Here is a 24,855-nt window from a genome sequence, read left to right on the forward strand (position 1 = left end):
TGTAGGCATATGTTGACATAAAATATCCCCATGCATATTTGTGTGTTACAGCTCTTGTGTAGACAGTAATTATGTTAACAGATGTCAAATGAGGAGCAGGGCGGGGGAAGGGAAGAAGTGAGACTTATGACTTGATTGGTACAGCGCTTCAGTGACGTGAAGAGTTAGAGAGAAATGAGTAGGCAGTTAAAGACACAGGAGAAACCTATTTAAATAGGTGGGCTTTGCTTGTTTGTTTGTTTTTAAACACTTCATTTTAAAGAACTGACTGGTTTAGATGAAGATCTAAAGTTGAAACAGGAAATGGTTTCCAAAAGACTTTATTGTGATAATTGGATCATGAGTATGACGTGTCAATGAGAAAACACATTCAGTGATGTCCGATAGGCTTGTCCATGGAGCCCATCACCAAATTAAATATTTTAGATAGAAAATAAATAGAACTTAATTATAGAACAATTTAAGTCATGGGTGCTGTGGTCTAAGAGATGCTTAATTGGGATGTTGGCAATTAACTTTTAGAGCAAATTGTAGAGGGAAATGGACGAACTCTCTGGCTTAGCAAACAGTGAATTTTGCCTAGGTAAACAATTGACTGACACAGAATTAATAAGATGGTAAAATTTGAACCCAGGAACTAGCGTCAGCATTTTGAAGACGAATATATTTTTTCTTAGGAGATATGAAAAACAAAGGGAATAAAGTTTTACCAAAGATGCTTAAGAGTCAACTTTTACTTGTGCATTCCTACACTTGTATTCACTCTGGATGTGTTAACAAGCTTCAAAATTAAGTTGCAACAGAAGTAGCAAGAGTTCTTACCTGTCATCCTGCCACTTACGTTCTTCTGCAACTCCTTGAAGAGAGGACTTAGCTGTTGCCTTACTGATTTCAAGGTGTCTTCCAGGAAGTCGGTGAGGCTGGACCATGTCTGCAGCTTTGATTCGCTGAAGTAAGTGGAAGGGGGCGCCCTTTCCCACCGCCGTCCCAGCCAGTCACTAAGAACTGACATTATTTTCTCCTTTTAGCATCGCAGACTTAAGCTCAGATGAAAGAATTCTTCCTGTTTACAGGATGAAAAAAAACTTAATTGCATTTATATCAGGCTTATTATCCTTTCTCATTAGAAGACTAAGATAAACACCCATAGTCTGCTTTCAAAGGTAAAATTAGAAATGCAAAAAGGATGCAATGAATAATTTCAAACGCCTATCTACTCTTTGATGGATAAGGCTGACATGTTATACTGTATTTGAAATCAAAAATTAAATAGCTGCTGGATTTTTGCATCAGAAAGCAGAATAGACATCCAAGTAAGGATATACAATTGTATGTTTACAACCTAAAAATAAAAATACAGAAAAACCCCACTCTGCCTGGTTTCCCCATCGTGTCATCCAAAGTCATCCCCATTGTAGCCAAGCCTGTATCTTGTTTACATCATGTCAAGCTACTCTTTCTCTACAAATATCTCTACAAGACTGTACTGGGTGCTTAAGAAAGTTCCTCTCCTTGAAAATCAGTGACTGAATGTTACAGGGCCAAGTGAAATTTGATTTTCTGTCCTAAATGGACAGTTTGATTCTTCTCCCCACATTTTTTGCTGATAAACGTGAAAGTATTTGTAACATGTTCTTCTAGAAGGAGAAGAAGAAGAGTGGGAAAAGGAGGAAAAGGAGACAGAGGAGGAAAAAAAGAAGAAAACCTATTTTATAAACAGCAGTGTCTGCACCCCGCTGTCTCTGCAAGGCTGATTCCTCCCTGCTCGGGGCCAAATATGCTCTCATTGGATGATGGTGCTATATAAACTAAAATTAACAAACACTTCTGCTACAAAACTATATTAGGTCGATGTGCTTTTTGTTGTATCTATATGGAAACTTTTCCCTTACAAGCCTCCCAGTCATGCCGGCTTTCCTCAGTCTTGAAAGGCCCTTAGCGTTCAGGATTAGAGAAGCAATGCTTTATATAGGTTTACATCACTCTGAGTCCTCTTTGATAGAAGGTGAGGGATTTTTGAAGGGGTAAATGATTAACGTTATTATAGCAAAGCAATTTGGCTCTCTCTGTTGGTCAGCCTATGTTACATTTTGATCCAACAGTTGCAGCTTTAGTATCTAAGTGAAATTTTGCTCTCAGGTGTATTTTACCTTTGTTCTTCCTCTCGGATAATGAAACTTGAGCTGGTCCCTTCACCATCTCTTTATAGCTGCAATTCATTTTTCCAAATGAAAGCACATTGATAATGTTTTACTAAGAAAAATTGTTCTCTGTATTTATTATTTCTCTAAATCAGCTACTATACATCTTTGTTTAGCTGTTAAAGCTGGTGTTTTCAACAGAGTTTTTGCAAGTGATGGCTTGAAGCAAATATTTGCAGTAATAATCCCCTTCTGAGCAATAATAATCCCATTCTGAGTGATGAGAAATGACCTAGTTTGGGAAGTGACAGCATTCCTTCAGAGAGGAATGAACCATTGCCAGAACCAGGATTATGAGCTGTGCTTTGTCCTTGGTGATCCTGGAGCTGGTGGCTGTCATTGGGCACGGTGGTCAGTGCCCATATTCCCTTACTGTGTTGGTACGAGCCGGTGGCAATCCCAGTGGGGGGCGGTCAATAACGTGCCAGTCAGTTGAGACAGCTGAGAAAGAACTTCTGTTCCTGCCTCTGCACAGCCAAAAATACTTTCATGAGTTTGCTCACAGGTTTTGCCATGAACAGTTAAATATTACTTAGAAGCACTAATGAGCTGGCCAAGAAAGGCCACTTGTAGGTCTTGTCTTCAATTCAAATCCCTCATGGAATAGTCCATCAACACTTTGCAGTTCACCCCTAAGTGCTGAAGTCCAGACACTTTATTCAGGAGGACTGACAACAGGTTGGAGAAAGAGGCGAGAAGTTTGACCTGGTGCTAATTTTCAAATTTGGAATTCTCAGGCCAAAGACAGAGAAAAGTCTACATATATTTTCTAAAATAGTCTGATTCAAAGAAGTCTCATTGTAAGGGGACAGATTTAAAACTGTTAAACATATAATGGAATACAATGGTCAAATTTTAGCATTAATTTTACCCCTTCTTTGGTGACACAGCATATAGATTGAACTACTTCAAATAAAACTATAGGGTAATATATTTTAATTCTTTGTGGTCTAGGAGTAAATAATTACTCCAACTTGTTTCAGTTGCTTGCAACGAGACGGTAGTGGCTCAAAGGTCGGGGTGTCTCTCACTTATTGGTGTCTAATGTTTTCACTGACAAATAGCTCAGTGAAATTAAAGAGCATTCATAAGTTACCTACACATATATAGTCAGTTGATTTCAACAAAGATGCAAATGAAATCCACCGGGAAAAGGATGGTCTTTACAAGGAATGGTGTTGAAATAATTTGATAGATAGCCACATGTGTTTAAAAAAAAACAAAAAACTCCAATCCATACCCTGTGTTCTATTTAAAAAAAGAAAAAGCGTAAATCAAATGGATCACAAACCCAAATTTCAAACTTAAGACTATAAACAATTTAGGAGAAAACACAGAAGTGACCTTGGTTAGGTAGAGTTTTTAGATATGACATCAAAAGCATGATTTATAAAACTTAAAGACGGATAAATTTGACTTTATCAAAATTAAGAATTTCTTGTCTTCAAAAGAAACTGTTCAGAGAAGGAAAAGATAAGTCATAGACTAGGAGAATATATTTGCAAACAACTTTTCCAGAATATACAAGGATCTCTCAGTAAAAAACAAAAAAACCTAATTTTTAAAATGAGCAAAAGATTTGAACAGACACTTCACCAAGGAAGACAAATGGCAAACAAGCACATGGAAAGATGCTCAACATCATTAGTCATTAGAGAAAATGCAAATTAAAACTACAGTGAGATACCAGGACACACCCACTTGAATGGCTCAGATTAAGAAGACTGACCCTACCAAGTGCTGGGCAGCTGGAATGGAAATATAAAATGACACAACCACTTTGGAAAACAGTTTAGCTTTTCTTTTTTGTTTTTTCCTAAAGTTAAACATACACCTATCATATGACCCATTCATTCCACTCCTAGGTATTTTCCCAAGAGAAATGAAAGCATATGTTCACAGCAGCTTTACTTGTAAAAGCCCCAAACTGGAAAGAACTCAAATATCTATCAACAGGTGAATGGAACAAGTTGTGGTATATCTATACAATATAATCATTCCCAGCAGTAAAAAGGAATGAACAATTGATAACAGCATGAAGTGTATGAATCTAAAATAACTATTTAGAGTGAAGGAAGCCTGACAAAAAAGCATGCATACTGTATGATTCCATTTATGGAAAATTCTATAAAGTGCAAACTAATATATTGTGAAATCAGTGGTTGCCTCAGGTTGGAGTGGAGAAGCAGAGTGAGAAATTGCAAAGTGGCAGGAGGAAAATTTGGGGGGATGATGAATGTGTTCATTATCTTGATTGGTTTATGGTTTCACATAGTGTGTAGACAGACATATGTCAAAATTTATCAAATTAGGGACTTCCCTGGTGGCACAGTGGTTAAGAATCCGCCTGCCAATGCAGGGGACACAGGTTCCATCTCTGGGTCGGGAAGATCCCACATGCTGAGGAGCCACTAAGCCCATGTGCCACAACTACTGAGCCTGTGCTCTAGAGCCCACAGGCCACAACTACTGAAGCAAGCGCGCCTAGAGGCCGTGCTCCGCAACAAGAGAAGCCCACGCACCGCAACGAAGAATATCCCCTGCTCGCTGCAACTGGAGAAAGCCCGAGTGCAGCAATGAAGACCCAACACAGCCAAAAATAAATAAATAAAAATTTTAAAATCACTTTAAAAATTTATCAAATTACACACTTGAAATACTGTATATCAATTGTACCTTAATAAAGCTGTTTAAACAATTTAAGTAATGCCAAGAAAGATGAATTTTAGGTGTCTGGCTTATGCAGTAACTGGTGAATGATGATATCTTAAGTGAGGAATCCTGGGGGAGGGGGAGGTTTGTGCTGGGAGGCAATCAAGAGTCTGCTGTAGGCGTGTGAACTTTGAGATGCCCATTAGCCATGCAAACTAAACACCCACATGAAGATGTCGAGTAAAGGCTAGATATGAGAGCAGCTGAGAGATTTTAGAGCTGGAGACATAAGTTTGGGAGTCTTCAGCAGCCAGGTTGAATGTAGAGTCATAGGAATAAATGAGGCTCCCTGGGGGAAGAGTGTAGTCATGGAAAGGATGTGAGCCCGAGATCAAGTCCGGGACACTTTTTTTTTTTTTTTTTTTTTGTGGTACGCGGGCCTCTCACTGTTGTGGCCTCTCCTGTTGCGGAGCACAGGCTCCGAATGCACAGGCTCTGGATGCGCAGGCTCAGTGGCCATGGCTCACGGGCCCAGCCGCTCCGCGGCATGTGGGATCTTCCCGGACCGGGGCATGAACCCGTGTCCCCTGCATCGGCAGGCGGACTCTCAACAACTGCGCCACCAGGGAAGCCCCCGGGACACATTTAAGGGTCTTGAGGAGGAGAAGCGGGAGCCAGCAAAGGAGTCTGAGAGGAAGAGACCCCTGAGGTAGGAGGCAAACAAGGAGAGGGTAGTATTGGGGAAAGCACGGGAAGAAGGAGAGTTTCCAGAAGTCTTCACCCTTCTCGAATGCCGCTGAGAGGTCAAGTCCCGGTGAGGATGGAGAAGGGACCGTCGGATTTGGGCACATGAGAGTCACTTATAGTTTTCCCAAAGTGATTTCAGCAGAAGGAGACCACTTGGACGAGCTTGAGGGGTGAGTGAGAGGCGAGGAAGGTGAGGGCAGTCAGCTAGACCAGCAGTTCTCCAAGTGTGGCCCCCGGGTTAAGCAGCATTGGCATCACCTGGGAACTTGTTAGAAAGGCAAATTCTCAGTCCCTGTGCCAGACCTACTGAATCCGAAACTCTAGGCTGGGACCCAGCAATGCGGATTGTAACAAGCCCTCTGTGAGTCAAATACACGTGAAAAGTTAGAGAACCACTGGTATAGTCCGCTCAAAAATTGGTGAGACAAAGTTTACGGTCTCTCTTTTTGGTGGGGGGGAGCGAGAGGGGAGGAGCTACTACAGGTGTTCTTGATTTGATAGGAATAATCCAATGAAGAAAGAGGGCTGAGGCTGTGGGGGAGGATTTGAGCATAGGAATGACGTCTTGGGAAGGTGAAAGGCGATGTGTTACAGAGTCCAAGCGGAGTAGTTGATGTTTGATTCGAGCAGGGGTGCTTCTTCCATCGTAACAGAAGGGAAGACAGAATGAAGGTAAGAGGTGGGATGGGTGGTGGATTTTGTGGTGGGCGGTAAATTAAGGAGTTTCCTTAGGGAAGTAAAAGGTGAAATCAAGTGAGAGAGTTATTGAAAGATTGACTAAAGGAGAGAAGAGGGCTTCCCTGGTGGCGCAGCGGTTGAGAGTCCGCCTGCCGATGCAGGGGACACGGGTTCGTGCCCCGGTCCGGGCATATGTGGGCATGCCGCGGAGCAGCTGGGCCCGTGAGCCATGGCCGCTGAGCCTGCTCGTCTGGAGCCTGTGCTCCGCAACGGGAGAGACCACAACAGTGAGAAGCCCGCGTACCGCAAAAAAAAAAAAAAAAAAAAGGAGAGAAGGGACAACATAGTCATTTTAAGAGTGGGGAAACGAATTTACCAAGGAAATGTGATAGGATTGCTTATCAGAGCTGCAATCCCATTTGATATTTATGCCATTAAAGTTAGATCAGTAAGAACAGTTGTATTACTCTTTCCAACAGTCTTCATTTCAGCTGCTTTAGTACAGGCAGGCATAGATTATGCAGATGGTTGTGTTTTAACCAGCATTGGGACTTAGCCAAATGAGCTGGGATTTGGCCAGGAGAAAAAGAAACAAAGAAGTTCAGATTCTTTGCAAGAGAGTAATGATAATGACGAACCATTAAATCCAAGTTTAATGAGGAAGGAACCAAGGTCGAAGCCATGGTGATAGAGAGTGAAAAAGTGGGAGTGTGTGCATTGGACGTCCTCAGACGAAGAACTGATAGAGTGGGAATACTTGAGTATATGATTTGGAAGTTGTACTCGGAGAGACAAATGCTTGAGATCAAGATTTCAGAGGTGATACAGCTACCGGGGAGGACAAGCTCAAGAGTGATGCCTGAGGAGGTGGGAAAGAGATTTGTGACTGAGAAGCCTGGGCCTTCTGACTGAACCAGGGGCTCGATGGTTCACCCAGGTGGAAATTATATTTGACACGAAGTTCAGCGATTATTTTGGAGCCCAGAATGGCGGTGGGAGATCCATTGTTTGAAGACCATTAAGTTTCACTTGAGACCATTTTTGTGTCACCAAATCTATTATTCTTTTCCCTTTTCACCCTCATTCTCTCGGCCTTTGAATACTTTACTTTCCCTCATCCTTTCTTTTTTTCCAAAGCAAATTTTAGAAAATTTGTTTTGCTCTCATTTTAAAAGTAATACTAGTTCACTACAGAAAATAGAGGCAAATAAAAGAGATAAAAGAAAAAGGAAAAAAAAAAGAAAGGAAAACTCACTCATCCAACTACTGTTAGCATGTTGGTATACATCCTTCCAAACCCCTTTTATACACACACACCACCACCACCCTCCCCGACACATACACGGGACTTAAGCATTGGGATCACACCTTCCATATTCTTTGTAACTTACTCTTTTCAAACTGATTTTAAAAGTAGGAAATTTGAAAAACACATCCAGAAATAGATGGTGTTAAGAGTTTGTTATATTTCTTCCTAGAGTTTTCTATGCCTATTTTCTACATAGTTGAGATTATGTAATTGTAGTAACTGTAAAAAAAAATTTTTTTTTTACAATAATTTATACTTCGTTTTTTTTTAAACTCCTTCCTATCCTTTTTCTTTTGCCTCATGGAATCCTGCCAGGGTCATGCTTTGTATGTACTGAATAGTTCAGTGAAATCTGAGGATTAAGAACTTTAAAACTCACAGTTCCCTAAGGAATGGGTAGTAAGAAACAATTTGAGAAACTTTAATTTCACACTCCCTCTCCTCTGCTTGATTAAAAAACCAACAAAAACAGACAAACAAAAAAAACATAGCCCATGAGTCCATGAATACAGAGCTTTTATTTAACAGATATCTGTTAAATATGGCTGATATTAGACAGGTAGGCACTTAAGATCATCAGCTACCACACATCTTTACAAGGCACTTCACCATTTTTAATACTCAGAAGAAACAGAAATACATTTCCTGGCTGGCTCTTGCCACTAGTGACTTTATTTCTTTAGGGACAGTTACTCTGACCACTAACCCTGATGCCCTTTCCCCCTAAATACCTGAGTATGTGAAGTATAAAGAGAAAAAAAATAAAAAATAAATGTGACTGAATCATTTGAACTGATGGCATTTTATAAATCCACAAAATACCATCACGAGGTAGGTATGACCACTACCTCTCAAAACTGACCTGATGCTCCGAGTCGTACAAAGAGGTCCACATGACCCCCTTCTTCTCCAGGGGCCACATAGCTTCCTAATTTCTCCCAGAAGTCTCTCACTTCAGGCCTCAGTAAATTTTTAATACCAATTTTATAGCCTGAGGGGGGAAAGATCAAAATGTCATATCTGCTCTAACACTGTCCACCATCATCTAGAAAATGAAACCAGAGCTGTAGGAACCAAAGCTCATTACTTTAGAACACTTACTAATAAATTAAAAACAGTGAATATGTAATCTGTGGTTTTTAAAGACTATTGTTTTTCTTCAAAAGCTATAGGAAGAAGATAAGATTTCCCCTTCATTGGTTCCTTTTTAAATTATTTTGTTTTCTAAGAGGGGAAATTTAAGTGCATTTGTACCTCCACCACTCAGAGAGAAATACTAACAAATTATTTTCCTCTAGCTTTTTTCCTTGTACACACCCATGCACAGAGACATATATACTGCTTTTAAAAATAATAAAATCGAGATCATACAATTTTGTAATGGACTTCTTAAAAAGATTTTGGGGGCTTCCCTGGTGGCGCAGTGGTTGAGAGTCCACCTGCCAATGCAGGGGACACGGGTTCGTGCCCCGGTCCAGGAAGATCCCACATGCCACGGAGTTGCTAGGCCCGTGAGCCATGGCTGCTGAGCCTGCACATCCAGAGCCTGTGCTCCGCAACGGGAGAGGCCACAACAGTGAGAGGCCCGTGTACCACAAAAAAAAAAAAAAAAAAGGAAAGAAAAGATTTTGTTTTCCTCTTAATTATGAATTTTCAAATGATCAATGTTGATAAATATTTCCCATTTAAATAAATATTAAAACCACTGTTCCTTTAATTCAACAACCAAATAAACCTTTCATTGTGATATAGTTAATTCATTAGCAGCAGACAGGTTGGAAAGTCATTGAAGGCACTGATTTTTCCCAAAACTTCATGCCACTTTCTGGAGGTCACAGTTCAACTGAATAGAGAACCGCCACATGGTTACATTCTGGTTTTACCTAAACCTCCATTACATTCATAGTCAAATAAGTAATTATGGCATAGTCTTATGTAAAGAAGACAAATAGGAGAATGGGCTCATTTGATTCCAGTTTATTCACCCTAACTCTGTCACCAGTTATCCTCTGTGCCCAGCATTATGCATTTTTAAACATTAGAGAAACTATCTATGGCCCACATGGAGATCAAAACTCTGATCTTGCTTTCATGTGGATCCATTAAGCTAGCCAGTTGTAAATGATCAAAGTCAATTCCTAGATGCCCAAAAAGAAAAGTGATTTCATACCTTGAAAGCAACCATTTTGTTACAAATAAGAAATTTTTGCAAAAATTTTCTAGGTAAGCCATTGAATGTAGTCTACTAATGCCATCCCTTATATATGCGCTTATGTGTATATTAATGCATGTATATATACACATATATACATACATATATAAATACATGCTTCCTATGTCTTCTTTGTGCTTCCTTTTTCTTATATTGAAAGTTAAAATATATAACTTCATTATAGAAAGCATATTTTCATCTAATGGCACCCTCGTTAAATAGATCACAAAGTAGGATTTCTGACATTTTTCTTTTGAGAGATGGTAGTTATATGATATTATTAAGTTCCTTGGTCATTCCAAAGAAAATTTAAAATAATTTGTGTCACTTTGCTCTTTTAAGGATTAAGTGCAACAAATTCGATTCAGTAAAAATGTATTGGACACCTACTAAATGCAAGGCAGTTTGGGTCTTTAATACTTTTTAAAAAATAATTTTGATTTATGGTTATTTTTATTGCTTCTGATTTTTTTAAACTGTTTGGGTCTGTACATTTCCACCTAGATCAGACCACTTTCCTTTTAGAAGATGAATCATTTTCGTACACATGGTGACCAAAAGATTGCCATACGTCCTCTAGGGGAGATGAAAAAGACCCGATTCAAAACAGGACTGGCCTCCTAACACACTCTGTACCTAATATGCAGGAATCCTAGATGATATTACTATGAAGTGTGGCTGGAGAGCATGTGAAGAGCTGCTGTCATTTTTATAAACTCCATGCCAATTTTTCTTTGATAATAAAGGGTAGGAATGGCATCCAGAAACATTGCTTCTGTAGGGAAGAAGGGGGAATAAGTGAAGTTTTGATTTTCTCTTAATTTGACTTTGACAAGTGAGCACCAGTGTGTCCTCTGGACATCAGTTATCCTGTACAAGGCAAGCGGCCTCAGTACCTCTGTCTCTCCCTGCGGTTTTCAGGGACAGCGGCAAATAGGGTTCCTGGGCGAGTGGGTCCAAAGCTGCCCTCTGGGCCTCTCCTCCTGCATTTGTGGGATGCCAGAAAGGGCTCTTGGAACTTACTTTTGTGGGGCACTTAAAACCAATGTAGTGACATACTTAAGGGCTCAAAATGACATCTGTAGAAGGATTAGTCAAGAGATTTTATTTATTTATTTTTATTTTTTGCGGTACGCGGGCCTTTCACTGCCGTGGCCTCTCCCGCTGCGGAGCACAGGCTCCGGACACGCAGGCTCAGCGGCCATGGCTCACGAGTCCAGCCGCTCCGCGGCATGTGGGATCTTCCCGGACTGGGGCACGAACCCGCGTCCCCTGCATCGGCAGGCGGACTCTCAACCACTGCGCCACCAGGGAAGCCCCAAGAGATTTAAAATTTCCTTAATCACCTGGGCCTCATGATTTTCTGAGTGGTGTCCATTCTCTCCACAGTCACCCCTCCCCCATCACCATTCAGATAGGCTTACTCCTTACAAAAAAATTTCTGGAAAAATGTTACTTTTGCTCAATAACTTTATACAGAAAATACGGTACGTCCACAATATAGCCTCTTTGCGGGGTTAAGAATATTTAAAACGTAAATTTTGAATGTTTTGTATCTCCCTCTTCAAGAAGCACGTTTAAGACCACTGTTCTTGAAGATTAAGGAACTATTTCTATTGCTGTTTCATAGGATAAGAGCCATATAATTATACAAGATCCCTGCATGTTAGCTGAATTATTCTAGAATGAATTCTTGGTGTCATAGGATGGTCCTCCACCTTCAGTAGATGGAGGCTTGCTTACCGCTTGGGCAAAGCTTCTAAAGATGCAAAAACAAGCTGTTTCTCCAAAGTTTCCTGTAATCCCACTCGATCCCTCACAGTTTGGGAGAGACGTGGTTGGCATTTGGATTCGAACAATCTAGAGCAGCATGTTCCATTCACCCAAGGGGGTCGAACTTTGAACAAATCTTCTGAAAAACAAACAGCAGCAGGCTCGGCTGTTTACTTCATGCTTCTCCCAGCCAAGTCTACACAGTTAATGGCATAAAAATAAAGCTGTTCCAAGGCAGTATTCCAGATGGCAGTAATTAGAGCCACTTTTTACACTCTTTGGTTTTCTTATCCTCTCGGCTCTGTGGCTGCAAGTTACCAGTCACTTCAGGTCAAGAAACAAGCTCAGAGAATAAGCAACTCTTTTCTTGTAGAAACCAGTTCATCAGTTTGTAGGCTTTACCTCATTTTTGGCCTTCTTGGCTTCAAGTAATTTCCCATTTGTTACAATCTCGCAGAGGGTGAGTAAGTGAAAAAAAAAGATGGGAGAACTCAAATCAGGTTTGCTCTACACACCGTGTAAATCAGAAGGCTTAGCTCAGAGAGTGTCTCATCCTTACTCCCTTTCCACTTAAAAAAAAAAATGTCATTATTCCTGCTTCCGTTGCCATTTTCATTTTTCCTCCTTTTTCACCGATCCTAATTCTTCCGAATTGTCCTGATCCTATTTATTTGCTTTTGCCTGTATTCGTACTTCTCTCTCCTTATTTTTGGTCTCACAGAGGCACTGACATTTGACCTTACATATTTTATCAGAAATCTTTTTATTTTTCTTAATTAATAGTGAAGGAAAAAAGAGTTTGTCCTGAGATACTTTAGAGAATGCCACTTACAGGCTGTTTCAGAAAGACATCGCTATCTTCTGTGGGAATTTGTATGTAAATCCATTGGTTTCTACAATACTTGGTTAGATATAAAGTTGTAAAATGCCACTCACTCTTATGTAGTGCAATTTTCTCCCAAATTATTTTCCTTAGGCACTTTTCTCTTTGCCTCTCCTGTAGTTGCTCATCTTCTGTTTTGGGTTCATTCAGGGTCCCATAAAGAGCTGCGGCTTCCCTAGGGGTTAGCCAATCTAGGTTGGGCACACAGCAATGTAATGGTGCTTCCAAGCACCATACTCATTATCTGTTGGCGTATAGGGCAGAAACCATCCAAACTTCATGCATTTGGGCATCCATAAGCAATCCTTCAGAAAAAGAAATGAGAAACATAAGTTACAAGGACCATTTCCCAGTAATAATCTTTTCTGGTACACAGATCATTTTTTCTTATTACATTGAGATTTCTAGTGCAGTTGACTTGCCATCTAAACTTGACTCTGAGAAATAAGAAGCATACACCTTACTACACAGGAAAAATATTCTTTGATGAACATGTTTATTATATATGAATATATGTATTAGTCATCTTTGTACACTTATTCAATGCTCTCATAGCATTTGGTTACTTTAACCCCAGATTTTGAGAATTCTGCTCCTAGCAATGGTATAGTAGTTTGTCTCAGACCAACCCTCCCACTGGGACCCGTATGGTATTGCCAATAGGCAACCAGTTTTGAGATATGAAAACTGCAAATTTCATGTAGTTTCATCTAATCAAATATTCAGACAAAATACTATAAAACAATGACTTGAGCTACCAATTCAATAAGGACTTGTGCAACCAAGACCTCAGAGAGGAGGGAATCCCAGAGAGGTAATATCCTGATTTGGCCTCACTTTTCACTTCAAGGCACTTGACAGTTCCAAAGTAAAACTAAGGCTGAGAAGCAGAGAAGGAAGTTACGACTGAAAGACTTAGAAGCTGTTAAGAATTTTAGGTATTTTTGCAGGGAAGAGAGGAAACAAATTTAAATTTAGGGCCCACTAAGGGAAATAGCCCTGGTAATGACACCAGGCTTTTAGCTGAATCCTTTTCAGTAAGGATGACAAGGAATTAGACTGAAACTAGCTTTGGAATACTCTCTGATTGAATTTGAGTGAGCGATTCCTAGCCTAACCAAATGCCAGAAGCGAAAGCAAGATCTCTCTGGAGGAAGATAATATCATCCGGCGACTCAAATTATTGCATCGATTTTTTATATTCAATAGTTGGTACTCAACCAAAGCTATCAGGCATGCAAAAAGACAGGAACTGTTTGTTTCTTCTTTTGTTTTTTAATAAATAGAGAACCTCAGAAGATCCAAAAGTTGTAATTATCAGACATGAACTTTTAAAAAGCCCTGTAATTACTATGCCTAAGAAATTAAATTGCTGGGTGGAAAATTTTGGCAAAGTAAGCAAATTGACACTCTAGAACTAAAAAATATAATAACAAATTTAGAACTCAATGGACCAGTTTAAGAGCGAATTAGAATCCAGCTTAAGAGATAATTGGGAAACTGAAAGCTAGGCCAGAAGAGAAATCCAGACTGAAACACTGAAGGCCAAAATGATGGAAAAGGCACATTAGAGAATATGAAACTTACGGGACATGGTGAATCAATCAAATGTATTGAAGCCCAGGGCTTCCCTGGTGGCGCAGTGGTTGAGAGCCCGCCTGCCGATGCAGGGGACGCAGGTTCGTGCCCCGGTCCAGGAAGATCCCACATGCCGCAGAGCGGCTGGGCCTGTGGCCATGGCCGCTGAGCCTGGGCGTCTGGAGCCTGTGCTCTGCAACGGGAGAGGCCACAACAGTGAGAGGCCCACGTACCGCAAAAAAAACCAAAACCAAAAACAAATGTATTGAAACCCAGAAGAAAAAGAGAGAAAGTGGAGCAAAGGCAATATATGAAGAGATAGCATCTGAGAACTTTGCAAAACTGATAAAAGACATTAAAACCCCCAATTAAAAAATCAATGCAAAATACAAAACAGGATAAATACACACACACACACACACACACACACATACACATACACACACCCCTCCAGGTATATCGTAATAAAACTGCAGAAAACAAAAGACAGAGAAAAAGATCTTAAAAGCAGCTAGAGAAAACAGAAATATTACCTTTAAAGGACCAACAATAAAACCCCCTACTTCTCCAAAAACATTATGAAAGCCAGAGAACAATGGAACATTTTCAAAATTCTATAAAAAATTAACTGCCAACCTAGAGTTCAAATTCCTGGTGGAAATATCCTTCAAATTTGAAGGTGAAATAAAGACATTTTCAGACAAAAACTGAGACTCTGTCAGCAGCAAGCTGCACTAAAATAAATATCAAAGAGAATTCAGAAGAAAATTGATCCCAAAAGGAAAATCAGAGATGCAGGAAGGTATAAAGAACAACAGAAAAAGTGGTTACTTCCATGGTGGTGCAGTGGTTAAGAATCTGCCGGCCAATGCAGGGAACACGGGTTTGATCCCTGGTCTGGGAAGATCCCACATGCCACGGAGCACCTAAGCCCATGCACCACAACTACTGAGCCTGTACTCTAGAGCCTGCGAGCCACAACTGAGCCTGCACGCCACAACTACTGAAGCCCATGTGCCTGGAGCCTGTGTTCCATAACAAGAGAAGCCACCGCAATGAGAAGCCTGTGCACCACAACAAAGAGTAGCCCCTGCTCACTGCAACTAGAGAGAAAGTCCACGTGCAGCAACGAAGATCCAATGCAGCCAAAAAATAAATAAGTAAATAAGTAATAAAATTACTTTAAAAAAATAAAGTATATATTCTGACCACAATGCAACTTTGAAAAAAAAAATTTTTTTGAAGTGGTTACTCATAAATAAATATTAACTATATAGAACAATAGTAGTAAAGCCTTGTGAGGTTAATCTATATATATTTTTAATGTGTGTTTGTGTATTTTATATATGTATGTATGAGTAAAACTAAAATATTTGAAAACAAAAGCGTACAAACCGAGCAGGGAAGCAGACAGAGTTTAAGAGTTCTATGCTCCTTCCATTACCTCAGAGGTGGTAAAATAACCCTGGATAAGTGGTGTAATCTCTATGGTAGCCATAAGAGAACTGCTAAAGGGCTTCCCTGGTGGCGCAGTGGTTGGGAGTCCGCCTGCAGATGCGGGGGACACGGGTTCGTGCCCCGGTCTGGGAAGGTCCCACATGCCGCGGAGCGGCTGGGCCCGTGAGCCATGGCCACTGAGCCCGTGAGCCATGGCCACTGAGCCTGCGCGTCCGGAGCCTGTGCTCCGCAACGGGAGAGGCCACAGCAGTGCGAGGCTCGTGTACCAAAAAAAAAAAAAAAAGAGAACTGCTGAAGAATTTACAATTAATCTAAAAAATATTTAAGCTAATCCTAAAAGAGACAAGGAGTAAAACAAAATATAAAATAATAAATTAAAATAGTAAAATGTTGGACTTAAGCCCAAATATATCAGTAGTTACATAAATGTGAACAGACTAAATTACCCCAGCTAAAAGTCAAGGATTGTCACATGTTAAAAGAAAACCACCACCACCATATTCTGTTTATAAGACATGTTCCTTAAATATAAGGACACAGAAAGGTTGAAAGTAAAAAGAGAGGAAACAATATACCATGGGAACACTAAGCTTGGATTCATAAATGCTCTAAAACCAGGGCTCACAGTTGCCTTTTGCATGTGGCCCCTCCATGGAGAGCCAAGTATTCTCCAAGATCAGAATCTCAACATAAGCCCATTCTGGAAAGTTTGTATAAGTTAAAGGAGTAAATTATTGACTTGTATTTAAAGTATGTCTACCTTTACATTTCATTAAGTCTTTTAAAAGAAAAAGAGGAGACAAACAGGCCAAATGCAGAGATAATGGCAGAGGATGTAGATCTAGATTTATATTCTTCAACAGATGTTAGCCAAAGAGGAGCAGTTAAAGTTGTGGTTGTATAGCAATTTTTGAGGTGGGTTATCATGAATAAAACAATATCATGTAAAAACCAAAGTTTAAGTAATTTTTCACACAAAAATGGACTTCTTAACCAAGATAATTAGTTTCTAAATAACTAAATTGAGTATTTAAAGATTATTAAAATTACATGAATTATTAGAAGAGTGTATATCCCCCTGACTTATAAAATAAATTACTGTATTTAATTCATCCCCATTTTTTTCTCTTAGGGGTAAGTTAATTACGGTTCAGATACGCTCAGTTATTATCTTCAGGAAAGGGAGCTACCCCAATCACCTCATTACAGATGACAGCTGCATTTGGGCCCTATTACTAGGAAATTACAAGTGGTAAAGCTGTTCAGTTAAAAATTTCCAGGGCCAGCTGACTTGTGCCAGCTGCACACAAATCTTTTGGAAAGGAAAAGATACATAGAGAAATGAAGCGTGGTAGAGAAATCCACTTTGGCCACTTGCATCCTTTCTGAAAACCAGTCTTGGACAACCCTAAAAAGAAAAATGCAGAAATTTAGTTCAGATCACTAATATCTAAAATTGATTAAAATCCAGTATAAATATTGGTCACTGTTCTTTCTCTAGTGTTCTACCTATTAAAAAATTAAGTCCTAAATAACATAAGGCTAGATTTTTAAGTATCCACTTTCAATGATCCACTCTAAAGAGCAAGATGCACTACAAAAATATCTAAAATCCACAGGGGAAAAAAGTCTGAAATAAACATAGTTGTTTGATATAAATATGGGTTTTTTCCTTTTTCTTTACCCAAATTCAATAAATCAGCAAGTCCTGTCGGCTCTATAGATATATATGCCCCAAATATATCCCCCATCCCAGCCACTTCTCTCCACCTCCCAGCCTTCACTCTAGTCAGGGCACCTCCACCTCTCTCCTGGGCGGTTGCAGCTGCCTCCTGATTGCCTCCCTGCTTCCACTCCAGTCTTCCTAGAGCCCATTCTCCACACAGCAGCCCAAGTGGTTTATAAAAATGTAAATTAGATAATGTCACTCATGCAAGGAAAACCCTACAGTGACTTCCCAATGCAATTAGAATAAAAACCTATAGCTCCATCACACTTAGTAGTGAAATAGTAAACGCCTTCCTCCTAACAAAGCAAGGTTGACTACACGCTCTACTTTAACATGGAATAGAGGTTCTAGCCAGTTCAATAAGGAAAGAAAAAAATAATGAAAGGTATACGTATTGGAAAGGGAGCAGTAAACTGTCTCAATTCATGTACCATGTATGTGGAATCCATAAAACAACTATTTAAATTGTTGAACTTATTAATAAAACGGTGGCTTCTTTTGTTGCGGAGCACGGGCCCTAGAGCACGCGGGCTTCAGTAGTTGCAGTGTGTGGGCTCAGTAGTTGCAGTGCACAGGCTTAGTTGCTCCTTCCCAGACCAGGGATTGAACCCGTGTCCCCTGCATTGGCAAGAGGATTCTTAACCACTGTGCCACAAGGGAAGTCCCTCCCCTAGTTTCTTAAGGGGGAAGTTGAGATCATTAATTTTAAATGCTTTTTCTCATCAACATAAACATTTACATTATATTGTTTTCCCTCTAAGCTGTGCTGCAGACCACATGCTTAGCTATGTTGTATATTCATTGTCATTCAACTTGAAATATTTTCTAATTTCCCTTGTGATTTCTTCTTTGACCATAGGTTATTTATAAGTGCTGTTAGTTTCTAAATGTTTGGGGATTTTCTAGATGTTTTATTTTTATTAATCCCAAAATTTATTGCATTGTTGTTAAAGAATATACTTAATAAGATTTCAACCATTTTGAAATGTATTGAGTCTTAGTTTGTGGACCAGGAAATGAGGTATAAAGGTATAAATGTTACTTTGCTCATAAAAAGAACATATATTTGGAAATTGTTGTGTCTAGTTTCTATAAATGTTAGTTCAAGGTGGATAAGAAGATTGCTCAGTTCTTCTATATTCATACTGATTTTTTTCTTTAGCTCTATTCCATCAGTTTTTGTTTCATGTAATGTGAAACTCTGTTATTTGGTACATAAACATTTATAATTGTTATGACTTCTTGATGAATTGTTACTTTTCTTATTATAAAATGTCCATCTCTACCTATCTCTCTGGTAATACTCCTTGTCTTGAAGTCCATTTTGTCTGATATTAATATTGCCATCCTACTTTTATATGCTTACTATCTGCATGGTGTATCTTTTCCTATCCTTATACTTTACCAATCAGTGCCTTTATATTTAAAGTGTATCCCTCGGGGCTTCTCTGGTGGCACAGTGGTTGAGAGTCCGCCTGCCGATGCAGGGGACGCGGGTTCGTGCCCCGGTCCGGGAAGATCCCACATGCCGCGGAGCGGCTGGGCCCGTGAGCCATGGCCGCTGAGCCTGCGCGTCCAGAGCCTGTGCTCCGCAACGGGAGAGGCCACAACAGTGAGAGGCCCGCGTACCGCAAAAAAATAAATAAATTTTAAAAATAAAGTATATCCCTCATAGTCAATGAAATGTTTTTTAGCTCATTTGACAACCATTGCCTTTATTTGAGGGTTTAGTCTGCTTGTATTTAATATAATTATTGTTATAGTTGAACCCAAGTCTCAATTTTGTTATTTGGTTGTCCCATCTGTCTTATGAACCTTTATTCCTCCTCTCCTGCCTTGGTTTGCGTTAATACATATTTTTGTATTTCATTTTAATTCCTTTATTAGCTTTTTAGGATATCTTTGCATTAGTTTTATAAGTTGTTGCTAGGAAGTATAATATGCATCTTTAATTTTTTGTAGTCTACTTAGAGGTAATATTCATATAAAATTAAAGACCAGTGCAACAATATAATTCTCACCATCGTTTGTGCTTTTGTTGTTATCTCTACTGCATCTACTTATGTTATAAACCCCACAATACATTGCTTTTGCTTTAAATAGTCATATGTCTCTAAAATAACTTCAAAATTTTATATCTTCTCACACATTTATCATTTCCTGTTCTCTTCATTCCTGTTTATAAATCCATGTTTCCATCTGGTATCAATTTCTTTAGCCTGAAGAGCTTCCTTTAGCATTTCTTTACTGCAGGTCTTCTGACAACAAATCTTGTCAGTTTCCTTTTATTTGAAAATGTCTTTATCTCACAGTAATATTTGTAATACTATTATGACCCCATTAATTAATTCAAATAATTATCATCCTGTAGCCAATCTGGTTTCTGCTACATCCTATTTTTCTTCTTCCTCCCTCATGCCGATATCATTTTAAAGCAAATCCAAGACATCATATAATTTCTTTTTTTTTTAATTATACTTTTTAAAAATTTATTTATTTACTTTTGGCTGCGTTGGGTCTTCGTTGCTGCACGTGGGCTTTCTCTAGTTGCGGCGAGCGGGGGCTACTCTTGTGGTGCGCGGGCTTCTCATTGCCGTGGCTTCTCTTGTTGCGGAGCATGGGCTCTAGCTGAGGGGGCTTCAGTAGTTGTGGCGTGTGGGCTTAGTCGCTCCGCGGCATGTGGGATCTTCCTAGACCAGGGATAGAACCTATGTTCCCTGCACTGGCAGGTGGATTCTTAACCACTGCGCCACCAGGGAAGTCCCAAGACATCATATAATTTCATCCATAAATATTTCAGTGTGTATCGATAAATAATATGTTGTTTTTTGGTTTTGGGGGTTTTTTTTGGCCGCACCTCGCGGCTTATGAGATCTTAGTTCCCCGACCAGGGATAGAACCCAGGTCCTTGGCAGTTAGAGCATGTAGCCCTAACCACTGCACCACCAGGGAATTCCCTATCACTAAATAATAATAATAAAAAAATTTTAAACATATACTGCATATAATACTATCATCGTACCTTAACATTCAACAATTTTTTTTGTTTTGTTTTTTTTGTTTGTTGTTGTTTTTTTTTTTGCGGTACGCGGGCCTCTCACTGTTCTGGCCTCTCCCGTTGCGGAGCACAGGCTCCGGACGTGCGGGCTCAGCGGCCATGGCTCACGGGTGCAGCCGCTCCGCGGCATGGGGATCTTCCCGGACCGGGGCACGAACCCGTGTCCCCTGCATCGGCAGGCGGACTCTCAACCACTGCGCCACCAGGGAAGCCCCTCAACAATTTTTTAATGTGACATTCATAAAGAAAACTTTAAATATGACATCCATCAAGAAAGACTTGTAAGTGAGGATCCAGAAGAAGTAAACTTCTTACAAGCATGCCACCTAAGTACAGACAGATCTTGAATGAATACGAAATCCAAGACCCTACTCGAGTGGTCATCTTGGAAGCTATATAGATCTTAGGCCAAAGAAACGTTTCATGGCCCATGAAGGATGTACTGCTGGCTCTGCAGCTAACAACTGTACACAAGAAAGGACACTGAATACCTGATTGTCCTCTGTATATAATTAGCAATAAACATCTGCTACAGCCCCAAGCCACCAGATAGCAATCCAGGTATGAGTAAATCTAGCTTTTCCCTGAAACTCCTGATTTCCTCCAAACTCAGCAGAATTACAGATATTTGTGGCCGATCTCACGGCTGATTGGAAACTTTGGTATAAGAACCTACCAGAACTCATTTACCTAAGGCCACTGGGAATACAAGACTTCTTCTCGCTACTAAGTGGCTACTGCTGCCCAATTACTGGGTCCTAATGGACTCAGATTAACTCACTGAAAGAAAAGTGGTAACTGAACAGACTTCATCCTGCAGCGGATCTTCTCTGACCTGAATTCCCATAGAGTGGGTCAAGCCTCAGAAAGTTTCAAATGAAAATGACACCTCCAATTAGGTACAAACAAGACCTTAGTTACCCTCACCAACACATTGTTGAATATCCATTAGACCCAGAGACAGTCTTGACCATGAATTAACAAACTTTTGGCTTAACTGGAGCCTCACTTACAAGTCTTGGGAAAGGAAATGTTCTACCTTGCTACACAACACCAATTCATACACGTAGAAGGAATTAAGAAATGAGAAAATCACCACTTGGTAGCTATCACAGTAATAAGTGCTTCAGGTAAGAATCATCAATGTATGCTAAAACTAGTAAGTAAAAGTTTGACGAGGAAAACAATACTTGCATAGATTCAAATACTTTTTAATTAAGTTAAAACTAATCACTCAAATACTTCTTAGTTACTTATTAATTAATAAATACTTAATAATTAACCGTCTTAACCAAGTGGTAAAGTTAAGATCATAAACAGTAGGACAAATTGACATGCTATTCCCCCAGTATGATCCACTGAGAAGAACATAGCATTAAGTCTGTGTTATTCCTGCCAAGAATGTATGACCTCAATGTCATCTTGAGGAAATATCAGCCAACCACAAACTGAAGGTCATTAAACAAAGTAGCAGATCTATGCTCTTCAAAAGTGTCAAGGAAGAAAAGATGAGGAAAAACTGAGCAGTTGCTCCACATCGAAGGTGGACGTAGAGACATGAAAACTAAATACAACAGATGACCTTAGATTGGATTTTGGACTGAGAAGGAAAGGACGATTATAAAGGACACTGTTGGAACAATCAGGAATATTGAATGGAGTCTGTGCACTGGACAGTAGTGCTGAACCAATGCTGATTTCCCAACATTGCAGGATGTACTGTGAGTTTTCAGCAGTGTGCTTGCTTTTTGGGAATCATACTGAAATGCTTAGGGTTAGTGGGGCATTACGTTTACAACTCACTCTCAAATATTTGAAATAATAAGGTAAAAATGTGAACAATCAAGGAATCCAGATGAAAAGTTTAGAGGAATTGTTTACACTATTTTTGTAAGTTAAACATTATTGTAAAAAGTGGGTTTTTTTGTTGTTTTCTTGTTTGTTTTTAAGAAGCAGCTACCTGCTTCAGTTCCAAGGTTTAATGATTGCCTGTTATTTTTGTGTGTTTCTACTCCCCTGACTTTAAGTCACTGCTTTTTCTTGGTCCTTGTCCATGCAGCTTTGTCATAACTGGAGACAAAACAGAGTGGCCTAAAATGAACCTGTTGGCAGGGCAGTCTGGAGAGAGGGTGGGAGTCGGGGTGTAAGTGGGAGGAAAAAGAACGGAGCTGTGTGTGTGCTGACAGCACAGGGTACTCACAGGCAGAGGTGTCCCTTAGGGGTCTTCTCAGTATTGATAGAGATTAACGTTCAAACTGAATGAGACTTGTGACCACACCAAGGACAGTTAATCCCAGTGGATTCGTGACCTTAACTCCTGCTTCATAGTCATTCCACTGGCCCTTGAGAGACAACTTGCTCTCATTTGGAACTCTAAGATCAATAAAATAAGATGCAAAACAGAAACGTTTTCAGCCTCCTTTTCAGAGATGGGTCTCAGTATCTTCAGAGTCTTTGTGCCCACCCTCACAGCATCTACTGTTCCATCCCAGCCAAGCAAAAGAATTGAGCCTGAATTGCTTTTTAAAGTAAACCTTAATCATACATATTTTATATTTGTTCCTAGTCTGTGCTGCTGCAAGGACACATTCGAGTGTAATGAATTTTAAGCAAGAAGGAAAGAAAATGCTTCAGTCACATTAAAAACAAAAAAGTCAGTACATGAGGAGCAGAGAACTAAGGTGGTTTGCGGTAATGACATTGTGGCTCATTGCATTTTAGTTAATGTCACAAAGTAAGAAATCCGTGAAGAGAAATACCAGCATGTGAGGAGACAGTGAAGAAAATGTGCTTTGCTCATTTGTTGTGACAAAGATAGCTTCATTGGAATAATTCATGATAGCGCCTCGCAGCGCCACGCACAATGTGTGCTTTGCAAAACTAATAAGCTTAGCGATATGGGACTTGAATCTAATTCTCTGCTCTGAAGTTTGTGATAAGAAATAGAAGGACGCTCCCGAATTGTGATGAAATGGCTGAGGAGCAGATGGGGGAGGTGACCTGGAGAGGGCCGAGTGCCTTTGGCAGGTCCCTGCACTCTAGTGGCCCAAGCGGCACCTCCCCGTCTTGTCTGGTGGCTTGACACACGCTCCATGGCGTGGTAAGGGTCTGTGTTGGGTGGATTTCCACATGGAGGCCAGTGTCACACAGCATAACGACCAGGTCTGGGGTGGACAGAAAACGCAGAACCGTGCACTGAGCTCTCCAGTGAGTGAGAGCAAAGCTGGGTGTGGGTACAGCAATAAGGAGGGCGACTGAAGGGTTTTTTATTTTAAGCTTTAAAAATAATTTATATATTCTGATTTGTAAATAGTTAAATGGGTACATAAAAGCATAAAAAATTAGGTTACACTTAGTTGGTACAATTATGGGTGATTGGTAGTTTCCTCTTTTCGCTTATTTAAACTTTCCAGTGTGTCTCCAAAGGCCTGATTTTACCACTGAATGGTAAAAAATGTCTTGTCTATTTCCTACACATCCTTCAGAATCCAGCCTAAATGTCAAATCCTCAGGGAAGGCTTCCCTGAGCCCCTGGACTAGGTGAGGTCCCAGTTACCTTTCCTTTGTCACTTAGCATCACCGTGGCTATTTCTTTGATATCTGTTGGGTTGGCCATGCCTGCCCTTGGGTGGTGGAAAATAAAGGATAATGCATGCACATGGATGTGACATCACTACACGAGTGCAGGATGACTTCCCTTGTGTGATTCTTATTATTATATGACTTGTGGCCAATGAAGCAGTAGGGTCCTGAGGAAGGAGTAAGAAACTTTCTCTGGAACCAGCATGGTAAATCCAAGTCACGTGGCTAGTAAAAAGCTATTTTTGCAACAATGTAGGTAACACTATAAGGCGATGTTAGTGGGTTTTTGGGGTGGTATTTCTGGGGTACTGCCAGAATCCTCTCACCTTCCCAACAGGCTGACCATTCCTGCTCCCCAAACACTTCCCCGTGGGACACTACTCTCGTCCACTGAGCCCTGCCTACTTCACGCCATCTCATATTCTTTGCCGAAACCTGTATCCTTTACACTTGATGTGCACTGAAGTGTAACCTAAGCACTATTTTTGTGTTTCCTTTCTTGCTGACCCTCAAATTTAGTCCTTTTTTGGACTCATTCACCATTTAAAGTCTTTCTCTTCCACTGGACTGGAAGCCCCATAAACAAAAGGTATGGCAGCCGTCTTGTTTGCTGCTCTGTCCCCAGCATCTGGTATGGTGCTTGTAACTTAGCGGGGGGTAAATAGATATGTGTACATTAGAATAAAGAATGAAAAAAAAAAGTTGAAAAACAGGAAGAGAAAATCACTGCTTGTATTAATTTCCTGTTCATTATAACAAATTACCACCAATTTAGTGGCTTAAAGCAGTACAAACGTATTCTCTCAGAGTTTTGGAGATCACAAGTCTGAAATCAGTTTCACGGGGCTACAGTCAGGGTGTTGGCAGGGCTGGTTTTTTTCTGCAAGCTCTAAGGGGAGAACTTGTTTTCTTGTCTCGTTCAGGGCCTAGTAGCTGTCTCTATTCCTCAGCTCAGGTCCCCTTTATCTTCAAAACCAGAACCATAGGATCTTCAA

General features: G+C 40.1%; 1 protein-coding gene across 1 annotated transcript in view; it reads right to left on the minus strand.

Moving 5' to 3' along the window:
• The window catches only part of ECT2L (epithelial cell transforming 2 like), a 60,279-nt gene that overhangs the window by 25,361 nt on the left and 10,063 nt on the right, over window positions 1–24,855 (minus strand). Inside the window, 12 exon segments of the mRNA XM_065888622.1 lie at window positions 823–1,005; window positions 2,575–2,608; window positions 2,610–2,668; window positions 8,450–8,578; window positions 10,300–10,375; window positions 10,445–10,574; window positions 11,543–11,711; window positions 12,509–12,664; window positions 12,667–12,762; window positions 16,752–16,788; window positions 16,790–16,847; window positions 16,849–16,899. Of these exon segments, the coding sequence (XP_065744694.1) occupies window positions 823–1,005; window positions 2,575–2,608; window positions 2,610–2,668; window positions 8,450–8,578; window positions 10,300–10,375; window positions 10,445–10,574; window positions 11,543–11,711; window positions 12,509–12,664; window positions 12,667–12,762; window positions 16,752–16,788; window positions 16,790–16,847; window positions 16,849–16,899 (1,178 nt within the window).

The sequence above is a fragment of the Phocoena phocoena genome, chromosome 12 (assembly GCF_963924675.1).
Source record: "Phocoena phocoena chromosome 12, mPhoPho1.1, whole genome shotgun sequence".
In the NCBI taxonomy this organism is placed as follows: Eukaryota; Metazoa; Chordata; class Mammalia; order Artiodactyla; family Phocoenidae; genus Phocoena; species Phocoena phocoena.